The 26588-nt window shown below is 41.4% G+C and overlaps 4 protein-coding genes across 5 annotated transcripts; 3 read left to right on the forward strand and 1 right to left on the reverse strand.

Annotated features, from left to right (window-relative positions):
• The first annotated feature begins 710 nt into the window (after positions 1-710).
• mov10l1 (Mov10 like RNA helicase 1) lies at positions 711-12919 on the forward strand. Its single transcript, XM_085778700.1, has 26 exons — positions 711-832; positions 942-1129; positions 1646-1805; positions 2107-2219; positions 2959-3146; positions 3488-3628; positions 3772-4086; positions 4325-4522; positions 4931-5045; positions 5287-5464; positions 5568-5638; positions 5731-5822; positions 5948-6003; positions 6341-6435; positions 6510-6582; positions 6663-6844; positions 7303-7449; positions 7712-7833; positions 7924-8023; positions 8856-9002; positions 9176-9349; positions 10268-10417; positions 10544-10651; positions 11728-11868; positions 11993-12084; positions 12709-12919. The coding sequence occupies exons 1-26, from the start codon at positions 736-738 to the stop codon at positions 12734-12736; spliced, it is 3471 nt and encodes a 1156-aa protein (XP_085634826.1). The 5' UTR covers positions 711-735; the 3' UTR covers positions 12737-12919.
• Positions 12920-15006: 2087 nt separating this feature from the next.
• LOC146985614 (prolactin-like) lies at positions 15007-20954 on the forward strand. 2 transcript variants are annotated; one of them, XM_085780574.1, is made up of 5 exons: positions 15007-15060; positions 19096-19245; positions 19399-19500; positions 20273-20458; positions 20577-20954. In XM_085780574.1, exons 1-5 carry the CDS (start codon positions 15007-15009, stop codon positions 20784-20786), a joined length of 702 nt encoding a protein of 233 aa, XP_085636700.1. In that variant the 3' UTR covers positions 20787-20954. The 2 variants fall into 2 exon arrangements, with proteins under 2 accessions (XP_085636700.1, XP_085636699.1); XM_085780573.1 differs by lacking the exon at positions 15007-15060 and adding an exon at positions 18704-18976 and having other exon boundaries at positions 19067-19245; positions 20577-20952.
• On the forward strand, positions 16047-17515 carry szl (sizzled). Its single transcript, XM_085780571.1, has 4 exons — positions 16047-16388; positions 16525-16691; positions 16848-16940; positions 17070-17515. The coding sequence occupies exons 1-4, from the start codon at positions 16108-16110 to the stop codon at positions 17378-17380; spliced, it is 852 nt and encodes a 283-aa protein (XP_085636697.1). The 5' UTR covers positions 16047-16107; the 3' UTR covers positions 17381-17515.
• Positions 20955-21297: 343 nt separating the features above from the next.
• On the reverse strand, positions 21298-26230 carry dbx2 (developing brain homeobox 2). Its single transcript, XM_085780575.1, has 4 exons — positions 25648-26230; positions 24576-24659; positions 22464-22648; positions 21298-21857 (listed from the first exon to the last, which is right to left on the reverse strand). The coding sequence occupies exons 1-4, from the start codon at positions 25916-25918 to the stop codon at positions 21666-21668; spliced, it is 732 nt and encodes a 243-aa protein (XP_085636701.1). The 5' UTR covers positions 25919-26230; the 3' UTR covers positions 21298-21665.
• Between the last annotated feature and the right edge of the window lie 358 nt (positions 26231-26588).

Consider the following 26588-nt stretch of genomic DNA (forward strand, 5'->3'; position numbering starts at 1 on the left):
TACAAGTGCAGTTAAACAACACAAATAAACAGGAGTCAGAGATACATAATGAGCACAAATGAAAAGTTTTAGCACTTTCTTTTGTTATTAGAGTCATTTATACTTTGGATGAACTGTTTAGTTTCCTTTTCAAAAGATTTGGACAAAATTTTGGTTTTAGCCTAGGCTATTTAAGCAAATTTATTACATAACTACTACTGTTTATTACTTTTTTTTGTTATGGAAACACAATCTTCCAACACAGAGAACATTTTTTGTGCCTACAGCTTCACCAAATTCCACGTAACGCCGCCCCTCCTCTTAACCGCGAACCAGCGTTCCCGCGCACGTACGTACGTGTGCCCGTGAAGCGCCTGGAGTTTGGTTTGGCCTTGAGTGGCAGCAAAGGGCTGGGACCATACACGTGAACCACGGCTTACTGTTTTGTGTTGAGAAAGGTAACTTACCAGCTTCATGTATTTGTTGTCTGTTAAACAATATTTTGTCATTCCAGGCCGCATATTGCGCTGCAGCTACGGTAACCATTAGCTAGCATTAGCTTTGAATATATAACGGTTAGAGCAGCATAGTTTTTGCTAACAAGCAGCCGAACATATCAGTTAGCTAATTTCGGTGAGTGGACACGTTAGTCAACGTGCATTTACCAGCTATATCTAGATATAATTCGTCTGTGTGGTCTCTATTGAATCCTGTTTTCGTTGTGTGGATAGATACCTGAGCTGCCATTCTGCAGAGATGCTCACGGCCATGCGGTGTATGCTGTCCAAGCTGGTGTCTCCACTGTGGCGGACAGTGGACGTGGATGGTGACGCTACATTCTCCTGTGCACCAGGTAAAAGCGTGGTGAGGCAAAGTTTAGTGACCTCGGCGTGTTTTATCAGCAGACATAGCCACAGCTATACATCTGTGGAGGACTAACTCATGTCTCTTCTGGTGGTCAGGCATGGAGGACATTCGCCACCTGCGGGGCAGTGTGGTGACACAGCTGTGCCTCGACTATGGCATGATAGACGACGTCATATACTTCACCAGTGGAGAGGTTTTAGGCGGAGCAAGACTGAAAGAAGGGGACCTGGTGGACTGCATGGCAGTGAGGGGAGGTGCACAAGGGGGATGGAGAGCTTTGAGGGTAAGCGACCAATTTTTATTTTATTAGTGACATTTACTTGAATCAGATGGATCGATGGATGGATAGATAGGTAGATATATAGCATTACTAAAGACAAAGAGAGGTCCATAGCACCATGAGAGTAAAACACATTAAGATGTCTATGGATATTCTCATTCATCCAGGTCATCGTTCTTTTCTGGGCAAATTGAATCGTAGGCAACTGGACTTGTATTTGTCTGGGAAGACGTTTCGCCTCTTATCCAAGGGGCTTCATCAGTTCAGTTATCAGTTGTGCTTTTAAGCCAACGTATCCTTAGGCTAGAGGAGTATCTGATGCAGCTCCTCACAGGGTTGTTTATTGCTAATGATGACATTTACAGACTCATCTGAGCGATAAATGTATACTTTCGGTTCCGTAGAAGCGTTTGAAGACTATTAACTCTTGCAGCTACAAACATTTCCCTTGCACTGCACAGTGAGAGAGCATTCATGGTGAGCTTTGTCAAACCTGGTGCATTTAATCATGTCACTTAGGTTGAAAGGAGTTCCAATGCTTGGGACGTCGGGGGAAGAGCCTCTCTAGAAGCTGACAACATGCAGCTGCGCCCTCTCATTGGCACAGTCACATCATTTGATGGAGATGGCGGCTACATAAACCAGACCACATACTTCCCACGCTGTAGTCTTTCGGAAGGTACCTCCGCTCACTGCACTTCACACACAAGAAATTGAGAGTGTGATCCTCTTAACCCCACAATGCTTTGGATAAACTCACGCTGTTGCACACATGACCCCCCCCAACCCCCCAGACGTCATGCTATGTATGAATCAACATCGACCTACACTTTTACAGTTGATGTTTTGTTATCTTACAGACTGAGAGTGAATTAGACAAACTCACAGCCACACCAAAATTTACTACCACTTGGCTGAGGGCTGATGTTGGCTTCGCTGCCTGCTGGCCCACTTTGTGTGTTTTCTCTCCTTTCTGTTAGGTTATGAGCCAATGAAAGGAGACTGGGTCCAAGCAAAATATTTTATCAATCCAACCCAGTGGACCACCCAGGCTATTTCTGTGGCCCCTTTGCGCTATTGCCGCCGAGACGAGGTAATTGCATCAATAAAAGTGAAAGGCTATACCCACTCATTAGACTAAATCATTATTTAGTGCTTCACTTGTGGAAAGTACTGATTCTAAGTTGGTAAAGCTAAAGGGGTAGTCGGGGCGTCGTTTACCCTTAATTGTTGGTGCAAGCTATTTTTAGAACAGAGGAGCAGAGCCGCGAGCTGCTCAGAGCTACGCTATGAAGGCTTATGGGATTTCTTGGTTTCCCTCATGGAACTCAACAAATACACAATTCAATAACTCCAAAACGCTGTCGTGGACAAGTTGTGACCTGCACATTCACCACGCTATGAGGTAATAACGGAACGTTACGAGACAGAGTTGTTTTAGAGGTAAATTCATGCAAAACTGCTGATGTGCGTCCCTGTTGGGTGCAGTATTTCGGCAAGCAGTCTCTGCATTTGCCTCGAAAACAACTCCGAGAGTTTGATGAGGGAAACCAAGAAATCCCATTAGCCTCTGTAGCGTATCTCTGAGCTCTCGGCTCTGCTCTGCCGTTCTAAAAATAGCTTGCACTGACAATTAAAGGTAATGAACCTACTCCTAAAACTATAGGGATTATGGCAATGGGCCATTTTGCCAAAATGTTGACACATCCCTTTAAGATAATCAGTGTTGATCTAATGGAAATGAGGAAGATTAAACCTTGATTAGATATACAGTATATCTGACAACTTCTTTCATTCCTTTGTGTCTCCTTTGAATGATCCCTGGTTCCCAGGTGTGTGTGACCAGCATATACGGGAAGAATGGTGTGGTGGATGACACTGTGTTCTTCAGCCTGGACTCTCTGCTGCTGCCAGCCGACTACCAGCCTGCGCCAGGGCATCTGGTCAACCTGGTAATGGTGGAGAGCAGTCAGTCATTCTACAGCTGGAGGGCCCTGTGCATGGCGCCATGTCTTCAGAGGTACTGACCACAGTACTTGGACTTACCTGTCTTTAAAGGACCGCAGATGACAGTTATGTACAATATCAGTGGATATGCCATTTTATATTAAATCCTAAACTTACTCAAATGGAAAACTGAAGTTAAAAACATCACCACAGGAAGTTCTCTCTTTCCTTTTCCAGACATTTCAAAGATAATTATTATTATGGCATTTCAACTAATGTAAGCAATTTTTTTAAAGAAAGGAGCAGCTATTATAAATTCTCTTTATCCTGATGAACAAATACAATGAAATGAAATAATGTGGGTGACGCACTGTAGTAATTTGATGCCATTTTTTTTTGTTATTCTTCTTGCAGTGTGCAATTCTCGCCTAAACATCTCACAGAGGCTGATCTCCAGAGCATCTTGGAAAACAAAGGAGAGCTGGATGTATCAAACTACGGACGATTTGAGGAGTTGATGATTGGGGAGAGACGAGAGTTGGTGTTTTGGATACAGTGAGTCACTAACGAAACAAGGACGCATTCATGTTCTGACTGTAAAAGTAAAGACTTTAAAGACAAGCTGTTGAAGAAAGAAAAGTTACCATCAGTAGCACAATATACTGCACTGCATAATCCTCATCTTTCTATTTTAACAGAAACAAAGGTTCAGACACTCACAGATTGAAATACTGTGATTTCGCTGGCTGGGATTCCGAAGAACAGTTCACCCTGGTTACTGTCAAAGGATCCACAACACTGAGACAGAAACAGACTTTGCAAGAAAATGGCTCAGAATCTGCATCTACTCTTGAGTCCTCTGAGAAACAAGTCTGCGATGCTAAAGATGTAGACAAAGAAAACGGCAAAGTGCCGAAAGAGAATATCCATCCCCCCGGAGTAAGGAGGGAGGAAACAGAGCTGGATATCCCATCAGGAGAGAGGCTGTCTGTTGTAGTAGCCTGCCAAGCAAAGTAAGTTGCATTTTAAAATTCTTGTAGTGGCAGTATAATATAAATAAGAGAAGTAGTTGTTGGAGTAATGCATCAAAAAGACGGATAGAATTGAAAGTTTTTTGGCTTAATCTCCATCGGACCCTGCTGTCTTGCCATGTGAAATCAGCTCATCTTATTGAGGTCTCAAGTGTATCTGTCTGGCTCTTGTTAGCATGTTGTCTGAACAGCTGAATTTTATGTATGGGAAATGATTCAGGAGCCTGGGAATCTGCGCTGAACTCCTGTTGCTGCACTTCTCCTCTTTCACCATCGGGAGGTGCCTGGAGGTCACGGTAGGAAGTGAAGAAGAGCGCCTGCTGCGGCCCACTGTGCCCTACACTCCCGCTGACCCTCGTCCTGCCCCAGCAGTACCAACATACACCGTCACCATCCCGGCTCCAAAAGACAGACCAAGGTATCAAACTGGTTGATTGCACTGATGCCCGAGGGAGAGCACTGAGCTTTATATACTGTATGTTGACCATCATTTTGTTAGAGATGCTGATCATCACTTTTGCTGTGTTCTTGATAGATTAGATGGAATATTCTCAGGTTTTTAATAGAAAAAGCTTGCCATTTTGTATTGTAGAATTCTCAGAAATTAGATGCTTTAATAGATTATTTTCCACCATAGATAAAATTCTAGATTAAATAACTGAACAGAAGATGCACTTAACATTTACATTAATGTGAGTAAATGAGAAACTGTTAGTTATGACAATCCCTGTTGTTGATTTGATTGCTTTCTCTGAAACACGGGCAGTTGCTTAAATTGGACTCATGATGGTCACCTCTTGGTTTACGCTGCCTTTTCTACCTCCAGGCTTAATAAGCGGCGATTGCCAAACTTTTTGCCAAACTTCCCAGTGCCTCAAATTCTCAGAGACAGTGTGGAGACGCAAAGTGATGTGCTGGCAGTTCAGTCTTGCCTAGGAGAGGTGAGCATGCATCTACAAAAGGAAGTGTTGTATAATGGAGTCTTCCAATATTAATTTACTTATGAAAAAGAAGAACCTACATCCTTCCAGAAATGGAAGGATGTAATTTTAGAGAAAACAGGCACAGAAATCAACATCCTGTGTTACCTTCTCCAGTAGGAGAGAAATAGGAAAAATATTTTTCTCAAGGGATCTTATTTAAAACTAAATTATTAATTAATAGTTGTGTCTGCTTGTGCAGGTGCTGTCACCCTCCAACATGCATGCACGCTTCTCCACTCTTCTCTGGCTGGAGGAGCTTCATGCAGAGAGCGAACTGAGAGAGTTCACAATCAATGGAGCCTTCCTCAGGAAGGGAGCCGTCTACCTCCACTTAGAGGTCCCTGGGCTGTCTGAAGGCAGACCCAATATCAGTGTAGGTGAGGTGGCCTTAGGAGTCTTTCTTCATTATTGGTGAGACATTTCAGACATTTCATCTTTTCTGTGCAACACAAGAAGTCTTGACAAAGCCCCCGTGTGCAGGTGACAAAATAATGTTGAAGAAAACACAGAGCAACGGTGTGGTGCTGGAGTGCATCAGTTATATCACAGAGGTACAGAGATATTTAAAACATGTATTTTTACGTTCAGTATAAATGTGGATCTTCCTTAAATTTCAACTCAATCTGATTCTCTCTTTTGCCAGATTAATGATGAGAATGTGAGTTTGAGAGTGAACCCAGAGTTTCAGCGCAGCTACCTCGGAGAGCCACTTGATGTTGAGTTCTCTTTCAATAGGTGAGAAACAGGAGAGTCTTAATATCATCTTAAACTTCCTCAGTGTTGATTTCATTTTCCAACATGTCAGTTGTTATTATTAAGTTTGCTGGTAAAATTAATGTTTTAACTGCTTGTTTTTCCAGAATAACCACGAGGCGATGTCATAATGCACTTGACCAGATGAAACAGTTTGGGGAGAGTAAGCTAAGGCTCTTTTTTAAATTACATTAATATTTAGAGCATGTGTTGCCTGGTATTTTAGGTAGGGCACAAATTGGCACTGGCATAAAATTGACTCTAGAGGGTGCTGTTTGCTTCTTACTGTAGTGAACTCTAGTATTGCTTTCACATGTTTTATCTCCCAACTAATATTTACTTTTCACAAAAATCTGGAATTATTTTGACACAGAAGTGCCACAGTTTAATAGACATGCATTTACAAGGTTTAATTTACTTCTTAATACTTGAGAGTGGCAGTTCATTTCAAAAGTGGTCCTGTTAGACTTAAATTGTTGTAATTTTCTTTTGTTGTCTAGTTCTCTTCCCTTCTAGACTGACTCCTCAGACTCCTCAGTGGACTGGAAAATGGATAGACGATTCAGACCAAAACAAAACAATGGAGAACAACGAGGTGAGATAATTATTGAAGACTTGATGTCTGGTTAGAATGATTTTTAATTAAATTTAACTATATCTGAAATTCAGGCTCCAGTCATGGAAAATGGAAAGGTGTCGAGCATTTCCATTGACATGAAATCAAAGGCCACGCAGACTAAAGGTAAAGGGATCTGACTTTTCAATATGCCTATGGCAGGTCGGTGACATTGTGAACAATAACAAATATGTGATTGACTCTAGATGGCAGACTGCCATCCAAACCCATCCCCAGCAAAGGACACTTCTTTAACCCGGACCTGAACGCCCCTCAGAAAGAGGCAGTGAAGAGGATCCTGGAAGGAGAAAGTCGGCCCGTTCCTTATGTGCTGTTTGGACCTCCAGGCACCGGAAAGACAATCACCCTCATAGAGGCCATACTACAGGTGCATACATACAAGCACTGTAGAATATACCTCTAATCAGGATTCATCATAAGGCTAAGAGTAGCTCCTCCCACCTAGATTTATAGACGAGTCATGAATTGGTGTTGATTTGTTCATTTATTCCCAACATTATTGTTGTCATACTAATTCTTATACACTTGACCTATCTTTAATCTGCCTCTTCTTTAATATCTAATGTGTGTTTGACCAAAGATTATTATAATAATAATACAATATTTCTTAAACGTGAAGATTTACTTCTTGTTTAAAAAAAAGCAAAACCTAATTTTTGTCTTTCTTTCGGTGTCAACATTATTTTCCAAGTTGATACATTACAAAAAAAGATTTTATGTTAGTGTGGACAAGGCTTGACCATCTAAAAATAATTATATTGATTGGAAACTTTTCAACAGCTTAACAAGATTTATCAGCTTTATCATCAACTTTCCACCTCCCAGGTTTACCACTTTCTTCCCAGCAGTCGGATACTTGTATGTACTCCCTCCAACAGTGCTGCTGACCTCATCTGCGTCCGCCTGCACGACAGTGGCTACCTGCACGCTGGAGCTTTGGCTCGTGTCAACGCATCTTGTAGGCAGGAAGAGGTACCGAGCAGCCGCATTGAAATTCACTGCAGTTTTTAGTGCTACAAGCACCGAAGTGAGATTAGGTATGATCAAAGGGATAATATGTAAGTTCCTGTCTGTACAGATGTCATTGCCACCAGGTGAGGTGGTACAGTTATGGGTAACCATTTGTTAAATAATGGATTACATTGTGTCTGCCTGCATTTAGCTTCATTTCTCTGCTCTTTTCCTCCAAAATCCACCAGCATGTTGATGTGACTGTTACTGCATTTCGTCCTAGTCTATCCCAGCAGTGCTGCGACCCTACTCAAGTGCAGGAGAGGACATCCGTCATGCCTCTTTTCATAGGATCGTGGCCAGCACCTGCTCCAGCGCTGGCATGTTCCATAATATAGGACTACAGTAAGGCTGAAGTGAATGGTAGATGTAGGTTCATACTTAGATCTCACACGTAAGACCCACTAAACTGAGACTTTTTTGTTTTTTACACAGTGTGGGACATTTTACCCATGTGTTCTTGGATGAAGCTGGCCAGGCCACTGAGCCAGAGTCACTGATCCCCATAAGCCTTTTGTCAGAGAGAGATGGACAGGTTGGTGCCAATTATACACCCACTCACCACATTCAGACCTTAAAAGTTATAACCTTTTTTATAAGAGATGCAACACCTTGATTTAAAGGGAAAGTTCAACATTTTGGCAAATTGGCCCATTGCCATAATCCATATAGTTTTAGGAGTAGGTTCATTACCTTTGCATTGGCATTGCCATAGCTAATGGGGATCCGAATAAATCAAATCAAATCAAAACCTTTATTTGTCGGTGCAAGCTATTTTTAGAACGGCGGAGCAGAGCCACGAGCTGCTCAGAGCTACGCTACGGACGCTAATGGGATTTCTTGGGTTCCCTCGTCAAACTCATCAAATACACAATCCAACAACTGCAAAACGCTCTGGTGGACAAGTTGTGACCTGCACCTTCACCACGCTATGAGATAATAACAGAACGTTATGAGACAGAGTTGTTTTTGTTGTTGGATTGATGAGGGAAACCAAGAAATCCCATTAGCCTCCGTAGCATGGCTCTGAGCAGCTTGCGGCTCTGCTCGTCTGTTCTAAAAATAGCTTGCACCGACAATTAAAGGTAACGAACCTACTCCTAAAACTATAGGGATTATGTCAACGGGCAATTTGCCAAAATGTTGAACTATCCTTTTAACAATTTGTATTTTTTTTAACTTTAGCCATGGTTAGGCTGTATCAAACTGCACATTGTATTCCTTACCCTCCCATTAAGTCATGCCCGTCTTCTCACTCACATCCATTCCCGGCTAAACTGACTTCTTTGGTTTGATGAATGAGTTAAACTGATTTTGAAGCAACTCCGCTTAAACATGTGACTTTTCTTTAACCCTTGCCTGCTTAGATAGTGTTAGCTGGAGACCCCTGTCAGCTGGGTCCTATAGTGAAGTCGAAGATGGCTGCTGCTTTTGGACTGGGAGTGTCTTTGTTGGAGAGACTGATGGCCAGCCCACTGTACTCCAAACATGACTGGGGATACAACCCGAAGCTGGTTGGTGCATCGTATTGAAGTCTAATGTTTGATTAGCAATTCTGAGATAAGTCAAAAATTAAGCAGTGCTTTACTGTGCCTGATTTTGCACCTTTTATTTTGAACCAACAACGTACATTCTTAAACTAGAGCAATGTATTGACATGACATGACAACATGTTTTTTGTTGACAGGTGACTAAGCTGATCTACAACTACCGTTCCCATGAGGCCTTGCTGATTCTGCCTTCCAAGCTCTTCTACCAGGGGGAACTGTGCTTTAAAGCCCCCAGAGCCACAGTGGACTCCCTTTGCCAGTGGAAAAGCCTGCCCAAAAAAGACTTCCCTCTCCTCTTTCATGGTGTCAGGGTACTTAAGCTTTTTAAGAAATATTTGTACACTTTACAGGTCTTATTTACTGTAGAACAGAACAGAGCATATTCAATATCATCGATTCATCGTTGTGCTACTAGTTTAGAGGCACCAACATTACACACTCAGTACGTTTACATGCAGAGCTTAATCGAGCTATGCTCAAAATTCGATTTTGGCGTCAAGTCGGACTTCTGTCCTTGTCTCAATATACATGCAACTGAGAAAATCAAATAACTGACAGGGTCCGCCCCCTCATGCAGCGTCACCCGTTGTTTCAGCGGGTTAATACGCCCCCCTGTCCTGTTGACTTTTCTGTCACCTCATAAAAAACTGAATATAAACAACTTATAAACTTATTAATAAATTCTCAACTGCAGTTCCCGACCAGACGCGCCAGTCTGGGCCGGATTCGCGCTGAGAATAGGATATGGGCTTCCCTTTTTCCTCTCTCTCTCTCTCTCTCTCTCTCTCTCTGTCTCTCTCTTTTTTTTTTTTAATAAAACACTGGTCGCGCTGTGTGAAATGCATTGAATCGGCGCTGACGTTGGGGTTTTTTTTCTTTACTTTGCCGGGTTCGGGTGGCTTCTCTGCTCCACTTTGTGCCGTCTCTACGGTTGTGGAGCATGCACACATGCATTGTCCAGTTATACTCCGATTAAGGCGTATACATGACGGAGAAAATCGAATTCCAATCGCATTATCTGGGTGTCTTAATCAGAGTTCTCCAACTCTGATTTCAGTCGGACTAAGGTGTTTACATGCACTTCAGTTGTCCAGTTATAGTTGGATTAAGGCAATAATTTGGTTTTTTCAAGTGTCATGTAAACGTACTCACTAACATGTGTTGGATTTGTAAGAACATGAAGTTAGTGGGATATACACATTTATTGCTGTTATTTTGCTCTGCTTTAGGGCACAGAAATGAGGGAAGGTAACAACCCATCATGGTTCAACCCCGGCGAGGCTGTACAGGTCATGCTCTACTGCTGCCAGCTGGCCAAGAAGCTCTACAACCCTGTGGATGTCTCAGACATTGGCATCATTGCCCCCTACAGGAAACAGGTAAAACCACATAATCTATAAGAAAGATGAAAAAAAAAGCCAGCAAATTCATGCTTAGATGAGTTTAAAACTTGTCAGTGGCAGCATTCCATCCTGAAATATCCTTATTTTCATATAATCCTTCAGTGTGAGAAGATTCGAGTGCTGCTGGGTAAAGTTGGCCTGTCTGACATCAAAGTGGGCTCTGTGGAGGAGTTCCAAGGACAAGAGTACCTGGTTATCATCATGTCTACGGTAGGCTGAAATTACATCACATTCTATCTTCTGAATGAGAGGTTCATTTCTTTATTTATATGGCATCAACTACAATCAAGTTTAGGTTGTGTGTTGGAATACAGAACATTGTGAATCAGAATTTCGTGTCATTTAATAAAACATATTTTGTGAGTAAAGGCATGTAAGGAAAATTTTAAAAACTAATAAACCAGCATTTTAAAGTGAATTAAAGGGACAACGAGGAGTTTCTGTTTGGTTATAAAAGAGTCTCACGTTAATGTGGATGAATCTACGCTACCCACACTTGTTAATGGGCCCATTTTCGATAAATATATCGTTTTGTCTCTATTTTGTTATTATTAGTGGTGGCGGAGATGCTGGTCGAGCCGACCAGCTTTCTTTACTTTCGGTTTTGTGGCGAGTCATGAGAATAATGCCGCCGAATTGCTGTTTATGGTCGGAACTACGACGGTATCTGATCGTCTTCGAACCTCTGACTTTCATTCTTGATGAATGAGAACATGAGTCCGTCTTGCACCGGTCAAAGAATTTCACGGTGCGCGCGGAGGCTCATAAATGTAGTGTGAAAACGCTTTGCTTTTCCAAAACTCCTCGTTGTCCCTTTAAGTTGTCCTATGTGGCCATAGGGTAAAGTCACAATAGAGGAATAATCCAAGCGGTACAACCGACTCTAGACTAAAAGTCTAAAAATAGCTGTTTCTATATTTTATATCCAGCAGCACCACACCAAAAGCAGACAGAAATTTACAATTGACCATTCGCCACTAAAATATGATGGCCTCACCTAATCCTAATCAAGCAAAGACTGTTTAAACAATCTATACTTGGCAGCTTGTTGGTTGTTAGGAGGTTCTGTGTCCTGTTTTTTTGTGTTGTCATTGGGCAACACACACATACACACGATGCAACACAACCATGCAAAAGAAAAAAAGAGGATGAAATAAAACTTCTGCCACAACCAGGACATCACAGTATACATTAACCTCAATTTGTAGAAAAAAAATCTGTGGAGCAAAAACATCAGTCACAACCTTTCCACAGTTTATTCCTTTATTCGCTGTCTCATGATATAGGTGCGCTCTAACGAATCGATAAAGAGCGATGATTTGCAAAATGCACTCGGCTTTCTGGCCAACCCTAAACGTTTCAACGTGGCCGTCACTCGTCCAAAAGCCCTGCTCCTAATTGTTGGAAACCCCCACATTCTCATCAAGGTAAGTGGGAAAGCAGTGAAATTGATAATTAAAAAATATTGTTATTATTAATATTTTATCAATGTGTGTATTATACAGTACATTGTGGCTTTCAACCGCCTTAAATGTTCTCATTTCCTTCCAGGATTCATGCTTCAGAGCTCTGCTGCAGTACTGTTTCATCAACGGAGCATATCTGGGCTGCGATCCCCCTCCCTACCTAAGAGACTCTCAGAGGTATGTAAACTGGTCAGCGATGTAGCCTTTCTCACTTTGTCCACTTTATTAGGACTACTAGAACAGTTAAATGATAATTCAAAGATTCAATTCTGCCATGAAGTCTATTTTGATGTCAGATTATTATTTTTTCATAGGTAATTTCAATAATTATTTGTTCATGAATTGAAGTCATAGTTGATGTGGGTGTTGTATTTCTTACCCCTTCATGTATGGACATTGATTAATACCCCTCAGACTAGTGTAATATAGTGCTATAACACCACCTTTCTGAGTATTGCCTCTCTAATATATCATGATTGCACATGATTGCATTGCAAACTAAATGTAATGGCTGTAATTCATAAGCAGATATATATATATATAAACTGCCAGTGAATGCAATTTATAGTGCAGGTCTAAGTACTGGTTACTACTGAGTGTATGATTTGCGTTGCAGGCTTATACAGAATAGACATCTGTAATCATAGTCATCTGGATTGAAACTTGAATATGTGATGATATTAATGTTTTTTTTATTGAACAAACCTCATGTGACTGAGATCACAAAGAATATTAACAGCCTCTGTATGAAATCTTTTTTTTTTTTTAACCAACAATTCACCCACCTTTTTTCTCTCACAGAGTTGCGGAGGAGCAAAGGAGTACATGAGAGGATGATGTAATCATGGACGGTGTTCCTCAGCTCCACTGACCTGACTTAAGTTTTTTTCCCCTTTACATTTCCTTGGCTTCTGTTGACAGTTTGGAAAGTGAAGTGAGAATTTTCTTGTTTCTGTGAGAGCCAAACTCTGTTCTACTTGGGGGTAGAAATAAAGATGACGTGTGTATATACACTGCACAATTATTTCTCTGTTCTGTGATTTATTAAGATGATGTGCTCGACTGTGCATAAGATTTTTCAATTAAACTGTCAGAGATTATTGGTAAATTACAGTGAATTGCGTCATAGCAGTTACAGAGTTCATCTGCCAAGACGGCACGATAATGCTGGTGAAATGATTCGATTGGCTGGCCTGATTTTTAAAAGCCAGATTTCCAGTGATTTACTATTAGCTCTTTGTTGAGAAAGAGAAATTAGATACATGACAAGACTAAAACTGTTGAGCATGGGGTGCATTAGCCTACTTTAGCATAATGAGTCGATCCACAGATGTCTGCAGTTTCCGGGGGCGAGTTGTCTGCACACCTCGGCGTGGCAGTGTCTGCCCACAAGGCCCGGAGACTGGATGTGACAATTGAGTGCTACTGACAGTCTGCATGGGGACTGTCAGTCCTGCTGGAGCCCAGCAGGATGGAGAGGGTGGAGGGGGAGGGGCGTGGGGGGGAGAAAAAAGAGGCAAATGGGGGTTCAATCTCTTAAGTTAATGAGTCTCTTATGTGCAGGGAGGAGACAGCTTTTATCTGAGTTTGCTGTGCTGTAAGGGAGCCCAGTTCAGACCCCCAGACCCCCCCTTCTTTCCTTCCCAATCCCTCCTCCGTCTTTGATGTATGTCTCAGGTGTTTGTTCTACTGTCCCATTCTGTGCAAGGAGACTCTGCTGTAGAGAGAATATGTTAGCGCCTACTACTCAAATAATATTGCACTTCAGCCTCTACAAACTTTCATATTTCCTAGTTTTATTGTGGAGCATGAAGACCGGCGTTGTTAAGGACATCAGTGGAATAACAATATATACTCAGTGTAAAATCAAGTTAATTAAGAATTGATCTGCTTCCTCAGAGTTTTGATGACTGGCATTTTCCATTTATCCTGTTTTCAGTTTGGACTAGCATTTGTTTTGCGGTTTTTATGGAACTGCAGCTTTAAACCAAAGTTAGAGGACTTATGGTTTTAATCTCACAGATTGTCTTTAACAATTTTCTCCAACATGCACATTGCAAGACATTTGTCACATAAATAATACATTTTAACTTTGTGTATGCATGTGTTATTCGTACCCTTTAATAACAAAATACTCATTTGCCCAAATCAACCACGGGAGGTTTGACAGATGGGTGCCCAACAACTGAAAGCTCAGTTGTTATCAGTTGAAGAGGAGGTGTATTTGCATGTCACAATTCCAACCTCAGCCATGCTTTATATTAGATATAACATTAATTGTATTTTAGGATTTAGATTCAAGTGAAACTTCTGTCAAATCTAGATCAGAAGTTCTTCATTTCTGCCAACGCTAGATCATAAGTTCATAATTTCTTCTTTTTTTAAGTGGTGTTTTTGTGGCACAAGAGACTTTGGTTGGGAAACATTTTATGTTTTGTTTCCATGCACCTCAGAAAAGCCAAGTGTTATTTTGGCTAGACTGTCTACTGTAGGTCTGTTTGACAGACAGGTGCCCATCCATTCAGCTCATACACTATCACCTTCTCATTAACTGAGGCTGGGTTAGGCAACACATTACCAAGACAGACACAGTGTCTACAAGGCAGCCATTAGGCTCAACAACAACCCCCTGCTGGGCTCCTGGCAGGAGGAGCTTGTTAAATGTGTGGACCTATTGTTCTCCCAAATTAGTCTGTGACTCTAATTGCCCAGTTAGTCCCCTCTTACGGGCTGCACTCGTCTACCCGAGCTGGAACCAGCCTCGACTCATCAGATCAGGCTGTAAAATATTGGCTAAGTTGGGGGGGGGGGCTGACAGAGGGTTCCGGCTGGCTGCAAGAGTGTAGTCCAAGGCTGCGTGTACAGTCACATAAATGGAAGTGGGGCCAATCAGGATAGGATTTACTACGGCATGTCTGAAGCCACAACGGCCCGGTCAGGCTGGGTGGGATAGAGACCTCTGATTCATGAGGGAAAGTTTTCAAAGGGCCCAGAGGCATCAGCCCTAGATACACATCTAAATCTGGAGACAGACGACATCCAAACAAATACGCTGATTCAGTAATGTAGTTCTGTTGTTGGATTAAGAGGCGTAAATACATGAGTCTGAGAGAAAGAGACAGATTAGCACTCGTGTCTGTGTCCCTGGTTTGCATCTCAGGACGAGATCTCTGGTCTCTGGAATGGGATGTTGGCAAGTTTGGACTGAGCATGTAGGTGTTGGATGTTGCTCAGGTAATTTCTAGTATAGAAGTGAGTTCTTTTCACATAAAACACATTGAATACTTGAATATAAAATAAAAATTCATTGGGTTAATAGGGCAGATGAAACATCTCCATCTCAAGTGTTTTCATGAGAGTGCTATGTACAGTAAATGGCAAATGCTGAAGTTTCTTTGCTAGGACTGAATCAAACAGATAAGCATAAGTGGTGGGCTAATGGTGTTTTGCATGTGGTTCTGAGTGTGTGTTCTCGGTAGATCAAAGCCAGGTGAGCAGAAGAGACGCTGCTTTGCTAATGGGAACGTTGAGACCATGCCAATGAAACCCTCCAATTAGGAAGCAGGAACACATGAAAGAGACTGGCAATATGAAGGAGACTGACTGTCTGTCTACAAACACTTGGGATTTCTTTCTGAAGGAACGTCCAGAGAGGGATTTGTTTGTGTTTACATTATCGGCCAGTGATATATATACACAATAAAAAAAAAATCCCCACATAGATTCACCATTAATGTCACTATTGAAGCAAAAAATATTGCATTCTAAGTAAGACATCTTATCGGACACATTGTATGTTTCACCAAAAGTTGTAGTTTTTATCTTCTTGTCTATGTAGTATTCACCGGCTTTTACACCCCAGAAAAAATAATAATGAAGACGGTTGAACCCTCTTTGACTGGGCTTCACTCGGTGAAAGCTGGGATGTGATTGCCCATTGTCCCCCCTCCCTACCCCCTCTCTGTCTGCAGTCATCACAAAACAAGCCGTTGTCTCCAAACACATCGTCTCTGTGCCTTTGATAGGTAGTTGATAACAGACATACAGACTGATGGGGCAGGCTTACCTTGATGTATATAAAGCAGGCGGTAGCACTTGCAAAGCCATTCAAGGACAGCACAGTCTTCTGACAACAAGCTACCTCCACTAAGGCTCATCTATCCATCTTGCTGACTCTCTGGATTTTGGGAACTCGTCAGTATGGCTGTGTTCTTGACTTTCGCTCTCCTCGCTGTGGCGTCTCCTTTAATGGCATTTGACATGGGCCAGTCCACTCGATGCGTCACCATTCCCAACCAGATGAAGGTCTGCAAAGACGTCGGATACTCGGAGATGCGGCTGCCCAACTTCCTTGGCCACAGCAACCTAGAGGGTGAGGTGGTGCCACGCTCAGAGGACTGGAGGCCCTTGTTGCAGACAGGCTGCCATCCTCAAGCCCAGGCCTTCCTCTGCTCCCTCATTGCCCCTGTTTGCCTTGACACGTAAGGATATTTTACATTTTTACAGCTTATTTATTATTTCTGATAGACATACTGATTCACACTTTTGAATCATATATTCATCATTATTACATTGATTTTGTGCTCATTGTCAGACATCTGTCTTTCATTCCTTCAGTTTTATCCAGCCCTGCCGTAGTCTGTGCGTGGCAGTGAGGGACAGCTGTGCCCCAGTGCTCGCCTGCCAGGGTCACCCGTGGCCTGAGGCTCTTGACTGTGACCGCTTCCCTGCTGAAGAGGACATGTGCCTTTCCCCCCATGCAAAATTTAGTCACTTTGCCAAAGGTAAGGGGCAGATAACAATTATTAAAATATTATTTTACTCAATTCTGTGTCATCCTGTCATCAGAGTACAGTACCATGTGCTTGCTCTTTTAGGTTGCCTGTAATTACTGCACATGCCCTGCAGTTCTATTAAATTCTGTCTACTTCTTATCACAGACTTGCCCAAACCTGCTTGCCAGAACTGCCCTTTTGTGGAAGAGGCTCCAGCAATGAAAAAAGTCCTTGATGCTTTTTGCCAGCATGACTTTGGTAAGTTTCAGAATTCTTTCCAAATGCTGTGGTTTGCTTATGTGGAGTGATTTTTGTTGAGTTCTTACACGTATATGTTTAATTTTAAAATTCAGACGATTCATTTATTTTTTTCTCTCTTTCTCACAGCTGTAACTGCCAAGCTTCATCGTCGTCGCCTACCCATGGGAGAACCAGAGTTTGAGGTGGAGGGCCGGGTTGAGTTTATCCGTCAGGGACCTCTGCTGCCCTATGACACCCAGCACCTGATCCAGCAGTGGCTCCTCATCAACCTTCGATGTGCCAACGTCCTTGTGCGCCCTGGACGGTCACAGCTTTACGTGTTGACTGGCTCCGTGCAGCCTGACGGCACTCTTGCTCTCACTCGTCTCTTTCCTTGGCACAAAAAAGACGCAGGCATCGCTGTGGCCACTCGCAAGTGGAAACACCACAGATGTTGAGTAGACTCATACTTGCATTTAAAAACTAGAGCTCTGAATCAGTGTTTAAGGTGTACAATCTTATAAGTTCTTATGATTGCACACCCAACATGCACATGATTTAAGACAAAATTGAGGAGAAGGAGAGTTTCTTAGCATTGGGTGTTTGTAAAGTAATACAAATGGATACAAGAAGAGAGCTGGACTCAGCTAGAAATCAACACCCCTTGCTTCCCGTAGTAGCTTACTCTCATCTCCGTTCTTACAGCACACAGTAATGGAATGCACTCAAATCTGTACATAGTATAAATAAATGTAAATTGATTGTAAATTCTATTTTCTATATGGATATTGGTGTATTTATAACATCTTTCTTTATTTGTATGTTATGTGGAAAAAGATGACAATAAAATATTTGCTTTGAAAAGATACTTGCAGGGTATTTGTCATGTTTAGTCATAATTTTATTTTCCTTGGCCCAAATTTAGTCCTGTGGCAACATATGATTTTCTTTCTTATACAGTAAAGGACAAGAGTCATGAGTAGGTCATTTCTAGCTGTTACCTTATTTGCTTTTTATACAGTAAAGGACAAGAGTCATGAGTAGGTCATTTCTAGCTCTTGCCTTATTTGCTCATCACTCATGTCACCACAGGGTGGCGCACTTGAAGAGAACCAGAGCACTGGTTTACTATTGTGGTGCCAATCTCAGTGTTTGCATTGCATTTACAAATTGTTCAATCCATAATGTGGAAAATGGCTCTGGATAAGCAGCCAGGCTCTTAAGAATGACTCATGACAGTATTCACAGTAGATGCATGTGGCATTGATCAAACTGTGTCGCGCTAATGAGAAGATCACCCACTTTACATTTGAATAGCCTTGTTTTCAATACCAGGCTGAACAGTTCTACTCAGAGTTGTTTGACAATGGGCTTATTCAAGACTATTTTCAAGACTACTGTTCATTTTCATGTTGTACCCGGCACAGATAATGAGCTGTCTTGTAGTTTAAACTGAACGCTGAATGCTTTTAAGTTTCCCTATTAATTATCTCTGAGTTTGTTTATTGGGACAAATCTTCCTCCTGAGGACAGATTAGTTAACAGTGAGTAGCAGTAGTCATAATGTCATTATTCCATCCACATTGTCCAAATGTTATCATCACACTTCTTTGCAAGAGAAATGTATTGAAACTTTAATGAGGATAAATTGTTTCAATCTGAGGTTGTGTGTGGACAGACAGCCTGTACCTGGTTTATTTTTTATTTTTTTATTCTTTGAGTTCTTAATAACGGTCCAAGTGAAAGTCAAAGTTTTACTCATCCCACACTCTTATGTTCGTTACTTTAATTGACAACTTGCCTAAACCAGTCTACAGTGTGTACGACCTTATCCGCCTGGATTAGTTTCCTCTGCTGTCGGCTGAGCAGATAACTAGGCGAGGCGTATGACGTGCAAAGAGAAAAAAAAAATCACGTTTTTGTCCTCTTTAAAGCAATTTGTTTAATCTGTAACGTCATCATTGTATGAGTTAGCCTCTACAAGTAACTCTGACGGCAAAACATATCCACTCATCATCTGGAGCTCCACCACAAGAAAGGAACCATGAAGAAAGGTAAGATGACAAGATGAAACATTGAAAAGAACATTTTTATTTTAAACTGATATAATGATTCTTGGTGACTCATATCATTTTTTTCCTCAGTTTGGTTTGCCGCCCTTATGCTGGTGTACCTGGAGCTATCAATAAGGGTTGGCACTGCACCACTCTGTCCCTATGGACAGACTGGATGTCAAGTCCCCTCCCTTGCAGACCTCTTTGACAGGGTCATACAACAGTCTTCAAGAATGCATGGCATCTCCAGTGATCTGCACGCTGAATCTGTGAGTCTTTTTTCCTTTTTTTTGTAATGCTGATATTGACATCACCATCCATCATCCCTCATTCAGTACCCATTCCTTCATCATCAATCATTCCTATTTGAGCTGGACATTTTTCAACCTCCCTGTGTGTGATGTGTGTTTTCTGCTGTGCAGGAGCATTACTTCTTTCCCAGCAAAAACATCATAGGAAAACGGAAATGCCACACATACGGCATACTCACACCAGACGACAAAGAAAACGCCCAGAGACTAGGAGTGAGTATTCATATGGTTAATTTACTTTAACCGAAGGCTAATGCGTGAACATTTCTGATGTCATTGTGTGTCGCCAGAGATGTCATCATCATATAAATTTTGTATGGTTCCTCTAATTAAGTTGTTTTTGAACACCAAGTTATTTAAAGGGATAGTTCAACATTTTGGCATATTGGCCCATTGCCATAATCCCTATGGTTTCAGGAATAGGTTCGTTACCTTTAATTGTCAGTGCAAGCTATTTTTAGAACGCCGGAGCCAAGCCTCGAGCTGCTCAGAGCTATGCTACAGAATGGAATTTCTTGGTTTCCCTCATCAAATACACAATCCAACAACTCCAAAACGCTATCGTGGACAAGTTGTGACCTGCACATTCACCACCCTATGAGGTAATAACGGAACGTTTTTTCGGACATATTAAATCAGACAAACGCTACGAGACAGAGTTGTTTTCGAGACAGTTTTTCAGACATCAGTGGTTTTGCATGAATTGAAAACAACTCATCTCGTAATGTTCCGAATGTGCCGGTCACAACTTGTCCATGAGAGCATTTTGGAGTTGTTGGATTGTGTATTTGATGAGTTTGATTACGGAAACCAAGAAATCATATTAGCCTCCGTAGCGTAGCCTTGAGCAGCTCGCAGCTCTGATCCGCCGTTCTAAAAATAGCTTGCACCGACAATTAAGGGTAACGAACCTACTGGGATTATGGCAATGGGCCAATTTGCCAAAATGTTGAACTATCCCTTTAAACAATTCTCTCATGTGCAGCGAGAACAACTGACAGAGGTGGTCATGAGGCTTCTTGAGGCCTGGGGCGACCCTCTGTCACAACTTTACCAGACCATGGCTCAGGATCAGAATCAAGACTTCAACCATTACAGCTCCGAAAAGGCACTGGAGATAAGTGATATGGTTAATGAGCTGAGGGATGGAGTGACAAAAATGGCTGATAAGGTAAAGGGGAAATATAATATAGAATTACAGCAATATTTCTCAGTGTTTTTTCATATCTGACATACTGCTCGAGTCTTTATACATCCCTACCTTTAATTTTTTCTTCTGTTCGCCTCAGATGAAATTATTGGGAGTGCTTGGGAACACTGTGGGTTACATCTCTCCTGAGAGTTTGATCCCCTCTCCTGCCTTTTCCTTCTACAAACGAGGAGATCTCAACTCAATGGATCATCACGACCTGCTCTACTGCTTCCGCCGAGACTCCAACAAAGTCAAAAATTATCTCCGCATCCTGAAATGCACCACCCTCCCTGGATTAGACTGTTAATTGTGAGGTTAAGTAGCGTTCTCAAATAATATTCAACTAGCGGTTTTTGTTTCTCATTTCCTTTTAACTACACATCCTTCTCTCTGTGTTTGTGCTTATTTCCTTTGTAATGCATTCTATGTGTTCTATTTACTGTAGAGGATTCTACATGCCTCTTGTAGTATTATTGTTAAAGGCAATTCATCAGTTTTGCTTCTGAATATTAAAAGGTGAAGAAAAATAAAAGTTGATTAAACGGTCATTATTGTTTTTGCTCATCTCGTCATTGAGGAACACATGTTATACATATCCAAGTGAGTGTGTACAGTAGGGTTTCCATTAATATGCAAGGGTTTCGCTACAGAGAGCCAAACAATGCGTTAATTCATTTGAGAATTTTATTTACAGCTGATCTATGCATTTTAGATCATGAAAAAAAATATGTACAAAACATACCTAAAGGAATTTAACCTGAAATGACATGGATTATGAGAGTAATAGATTATTAGTGTAAAGCTCACCAAACATGAAATATGGTAGGAAACTGTCTGATTTGTAAATGATGTAAATGAAGTGACTCATTTTTGCCTGATTGCAATTGCAGTCGGAGAGTGGGACTCTTTCTTGGAAAGACGTCAGTGAAATAACCATGAAATTGCTTACTGAAGCCAGTGGCACGCAATAAGATGACTGACCATGCAGTTGGACCTAATTACATTTATGATGCAACAAAACCGTAACATGTATTGAAAGACAAGTTAATGTTATCAGCGTTAGTTTTTACAGACAGCATATTCCATCCACACACATTTAAACACACCCCAGTACCGTAGCCTTTTTGTAGGATTTTGTGGTGAAAGTGAGAGTGTCCCTGGATTACTTTGCACTCATTACAGCCCCTCATGTGTCCCTGACACTCCTCTGTGGTGGTGACCTCTCTGTTTTTGCATCAGTGTGATTCTGTGACGGTTCTTCCTCTTCTTGAGCGAGACCTCGGGCCATGAGTTCATCCATTGGGGAGCGAGTGTTGTGAACTTCCTTCTCCTTACAGTTTCTCCACTTCATTCTGCGGTTCTGGAACCAGATCTTCACCTAAAGCAGCAGGAGAGTGCATTTTTGGTTAATTGTGTAGTTGTGTAATTCATTCTTGGCCAGCTCTAGGGAAAGATTAGCTGTGTCTGTTGTCTGTCTAGATATGCCTTGCCATGAAATTTTGTTCAGATGGTTATTTTTGCCCAGATGTGTGTTTTTGAATGAAATCAAAGTAATGATGAAATGACTCCTTCAGAGTAACTTGTAATAACTTTGCTGATACACACAGTGCCATCAGCTCCAGACTCCATTTCAAATGTTAGCATGATAACATGCAGAACTAAGATTGAGAAAAGGGTTTTTGCCTTTTATCTGCTCAGTAGAGGCAGGTTAGCGCTGTCAATGTGCGCATTCAAGATGTCTGTGTTAGCATTTAACTGAGAGCATCCCCAGTGGCATGGCTGTAGACTGTTACACATATAAATTAAAGACAATATTTATCTAACCTTTGCAGACACTCACAATGTGACTGTGGCTTCACATTTTAATCCTGTGTCACCTTTGAATTGTGAAATGCTTAAAGGTTTGCTACAGTATGTGCCCCATAAATACTGGTCTTTTAGGAGATAAATAATGAAAAGGTTGTGGTCATTAATATTCAAGTACCTGTGACTCCTTTAGACTGAGGTCAGCTGCCAGTTTGTTCCGGTCTGTTTTGCTGATGTACTTCTGTCTCCGAAAAGTTCTCTCCAGCTCCTTCCGCTGTTCTTCAGAGAACACAGCCCTCCTTAGGATCCCTCGGCGAGATTTAGGGCTTATATCAGCAGACCACATTCGAATATTTGCTCCCTCTGAAAGAAAAATGGAAACAACAATAACTGATGTGTTAAACTGATGACTTGATATTATTGATTCTTAATTATCATTGGTGGATTATGTGCCTCTAGGCCATTTGCAGGTTAGATTAATTATGTTCATTTTGTCTTCTCATATGCAGGTTGTTCCCTAAATGCAGTGTAGCTCCATATACAACCTATTAGAGAGTGACAGATGGAGGCCTCAGGAATATACAACTGTGATGAATTGTGATCAAACAACTAAGTTTGGGGTTAAGCGCCTACATTTATTTCGTTTATTCATAATTTTTGACAAACTTGATTCAAAGGTACAAAATCTGTTTGCCCATTTCACCAACCATTATTTCCTTCCTTTTCACACCAAGCTGATGGCTGTTTTTGTCACACTCACTTTATCACTCACTTTCAATTCCTCTCTTTCTGTTTGCCAAATTTAACAAACTGAGGGTGACTAAAGAGAATAGAAATCCATTTCAACTGAGAAAAAAGGGATTTGGTGACCTGTGAGGAGCAATCCCACGCTGCTTCACTCACAGGTGCACGCACAACAAAAGTCAAGTGGAACAATTTATCCAATCCATTCAATGTTGCCTTTTTAATCTGTACGACAAATCTGCACATAGACCACCTCTAGGGAGCACATAAGAGGTTTGGACATGCTTCTCACTTGTCTATTGGGCCTCAATGGCTTTCACTTAAATAGCTGATTACCAGGTCATTCCTGGGCAACGTGTGTGTCTACCCCAGTGGGCCAACTATAGAACCCTGTGCGACACCAACAATAGAGCCGTTCAATGGAAATGCCATTACTCGATGGCTCAGTGGCCCAACACTAAATCTTTTCTCTTGCAGGTATGAGGCCAGTTTGTATGTGAAGATGAGCTCGAATAAGTCTATAAAAGTCACTTTCATTGAATGCTTTATGTCCTAGTCAAGAGGTCTCCAATGGGCAGGAATGAGAGTTGAAGGACAGGAGAAAGGAGGGGGGTCAGCGAACCAAGCTCTTTAGCCACACAATGGCCGGGGGATGTTCCTGGTCCAACCCTCTTCGGCCGAGAAATGGGCAAGTTTTTTGTGCTTGGCGGAGTTCATTGCTGCAGTGAAAAATTGCAGTGAGGTCGCGTGTGGATGGTGGAGTGAATGTGCCAATTGGTCACGGCCAGACTTGGCATTGTTGTGTTGCTGGGCACTGTGGGAAAGTGTCAGCGTACTAAGAGGACTCCAGGGACCTGTGGGATGAGGGCTTTCTGATTTCTGCTCCTTTCCACAATTCTTGACAGGCATCATAGGATGCCGAAACTAATAACTTCCAGTTGCTTTCTTACAATGCCAGAAAAAGTAAGTTGCTTGTCTTAATGAATACCAGCATAGTACCATATAGTGGTGTAGGGTAAGGGGCCTCCTCGACATAAAGTTCTAAATAACATGTACTGAAAAAATGTTTAAGCAAAATAAGAAGATGCAATTATAGGTTGTGTGTTTTTAAATCTCTTTTACTCATTCAAAATTTAAATTTGAACTGCTGAGATTTACCTCCAAACTTATTCATGTGCTGAGGGAATATCCAAGCCTTAAAACAATTGTCACTGCCTTACTCAGTGGTAACATTCCACACCTGGTAATTGTAATCTTAATATGACAGAAGACAAGATGTTTATTAGCTCTGCATATTTGCGCTGGTAAAAGTCTGTATTTGCAAGTACAAAATAGGGGGCCCCCGGGACTCTTGAAAGCCTTGCAACCCACCCCTCTTCCCCATCCTGAACAGCCGTGAATGGTTATGAATAGAGCTGTGCAGAGTTGAGCGGAGAATTAGCTCTTTGGCATTGCATCAGTAATTAGCTGTGGAGAGCATGGGAGACCCTGCTGCTAATGCTTAGAGAGTAGCTGAGGCATTGCTGATGAGGCATAAAACACTCACTGGAGAAGACAGGAGGGGGGCTGGACCCACCACAGCATGCCAACACATACTGCGGGCTCCGCAGGAAAACACCGCTCAGCACACCTGCAAAGACAGATAAGGACAGTCAGATACATGACATGAATAATCCTCAAGGGACTGTACCTGGATCATTGCTGATTTCTGAGAGTGTTTTTAATCCTACCTTGCATTTTAACAGTTGATTTCTTTTGATGTAGATTTTTCCAACTGTGCTAAACTTTAGGTCAGGTCTACAGATGTAACTTTCATATGCTTCTAAATCTGTTAATTTAATCATTTTTAATAGCTTTTAAGATTTTATTTACAAACTAGATAGCACTTAGGCAATAATATTGTACACACTGGAATCGAATGACCCATCAGTGACTCATATAAAGTTTGAATATGTTGATAGTATTTTACCTGAAAAAGTTCAATTTGTTTTTGCTTAGGATCAGCAAAATATTTGCATTCACTGTCACATCCTAAACAAGGTTCGGATCTGTTATTAAAATGATTATTACATTTTTATCTTTATATTAACACCGCATTAAATGTAATTCTTAAAAAAAAAAAAATACACAGAAAACAAAACAAAAAAAATCACAATCCTAAACCCTTAACTTAACACTGCATTTCAACCTTTATTTATACTGAAAATGTAGTTAATTTTTTATGGTATCAGAAGGACATAATTAATGGTAAAAAAAAAAGAAGTAAGATTCCAGTGTTTAAAAGTAATTTAAGATTAAATAACTTCCTACTTGTTACAAAACAATCTGTTTACAAACAGCAGAATGTTAGTGATTTATGCTGCACTTAAATTGACATCTTTTAGAACACCTTTTAAAGAAGCACATAAGCCTAATCCTTCTTTTCTTGAATTTATGTGTCATGAATAAATTTCAACCTAAAATGTTTAACACTTTATAAGTAAAACATTTTTTTTAATCCATGTCATTGTTTGAATATTACCTTTTAGAAGAAAGAAATTAAATAGACACATTTAAAATCCTTGACATATTACATTTTGTTTGGTCGGCTTGGATGATTTAAAAATAAATCAGTGTACCTGCGTGTGGCAGAAGTTGTGCTCCTAAGTCTTTCATGTGCTGGGGACTCTGGGCCTGACTTTGGTGGGCTCCATGCTCGGCGCCCCACGTTCTCCTCGGATGTTCACATGCTGCTCGTCTCAGGTGTCCACCTGTTGTTTCCTCTGAATGTGCCGAAGACGTCTGTAGCAGATTCTCGATGAGAAAACTCTTTCCAGAGCTCCCGAAGCCCAGTAAAGCAGGAGGAGAAGCAGCCATATTCCTCCTGGTGCAGCTCTGAACTGAGACCATCCTGTTCACACAGTGACCTGAACACTTGAGTTCCCTCTTCAGCAGTCACAGCTCAGTGACACTAAATTCTCCTTTAATCCCTTCTTGAGTGACCAGGCCAACTTCATTAAACTCTGAAGAAAACAAAAGTTCTCTGCTCTTCCTCTTTCGGGCCTGCACTTTGCTACAGAGCTGCGTCGTGATTGGCTGAGAGGCTCTAATGTGCTTCTCAATTCAGATAAGGCTGGGGTCCTTTTTGGAGTGGCAGAAGGTGGGTCTGGCTCATTCATTATGTCAACTAGCCTATTAAATGATGGACACCAGAGACAATGAACTGCTGGCCAAAGTTTAACATGCACCAAACAGTCCTCTCTAGTAGTAAATAGTTTTCTCTTTTCTTCAGACTCCCTCCTAGCTCCATTGTGCCCGACACAAACCCCACAGCCGTTCATTTGCAATGTGCTTTCTCTCCGTTTCATTTCAGAAACATTGCTCTGCGAGGGTTTTCTTGATTGCAAAAAGATACAGAAAGAGCACACATTAGTGGGAAAACTTTAAGTGAAGTAAGTAAATTATTAAGACAAAACATTTTCTTCCACAAATATCAGAGCAAAAGTGCAAAAATTAAATGAAAGGAAAATGTTAATGTCACTTAAAGCTGCCGGGCCACATGATCAGTTTTTTCCAGTTG

Source organism: Trachurus japonicus, chromosome 6 (assembly GCF_045865225.1).
Source record: "Trachurus japonicus isolate A0001 chromosome 6, Traja_1.0".
Taxonomy (NCBI): domain Eukaryota; kingdom Metazoa; phylum Chordata; class Actinopteri; order Carangiformes; family Carangidae; genus Trachurus; species Trachurus japonicus.

Coding starts and splice junctions, on each gene's coding strand:
- LOC146985614 (XM_085780574.1), top strand. CDS start 15,007: ATGAGTCTGAGAGAAAGAGACAGATTAGCACTCGTGTCTGTGTCCCTG. Junction 19,246..19,398: donor GTGATCTGCACGCTGAATCT/GTGAGTCTTTTT, acceptor TCTGCTGTGCAG/GAGCATTACTTCTTTCCCAG. Junction 20,459..20,576: donor TGACAAAAATGGCTGATAAG/GTAAAGGGGAAA, acceptor TGTTCGCCTCAG/ATGAAATTATTGGGAGTGCT.
- mov10l1 (XM_085778700.1), top strand. CDS start 736: ATGCTCACGGCCATGCGGTGTATGCTGTCCAAGCTGGTGTCTCCACTG. Junction 1,806..2,106: donor ACGCTGTAGTCTTTCGGAAG/GTACCTCCGCTC, acceptor CCTTTCTGTTAG/GTTATGAGCCAATGAAAGGA. Junction 4,523..4,930: donor GCTCCAAAAGACAGACCAAG/GTATCAAACTGG, acceptor TTCTACCTCCAG/GCTTAATAAGCGGCGATTGC.
- dbx2 (XM_085780575.1), bottom strand. CDS start 25,918: ATGGTCTCAGTTCAGAGCTGCACCAGGAGGAATATGGCTGCTTCTCCT. Junction 24,660..25,647: donor ACAACTTCTGCCACACGCAG/GTACACTGATTT, acceptor CTGTCTTTGCAG/GTGTGCTGAGCGGTGTTTTC. Junction 21,858..22,463: donor TCAGTCTAAAGGAGTCACAG/GTACTTGAATAT, acceptor CTGCTGCTTTAG/GTGAAGATCTGGTTCCAGAA.
- szl (XM_085780571.1), top strand. CDS start 16,108: ATGGCTGTGTTCTTGACTTTCGCTCTCCTCGCTGTGGCGTCTCCTTTA. Junction 16,389..16,524: donor GCCCCTGTTTGCCTTGACAC/GTAAGGATATTT, acceptor TCATTCCTTCAG/TTTTATCCAGCCCTGCCGTA. Junction 16,692..16,847: donor ATTTAGTCACTTTGCCAAAG/GTAAGGGGCAGA, acceptor TTCTTATCACAG/ACTTGCCCAAACCTGCTTGC.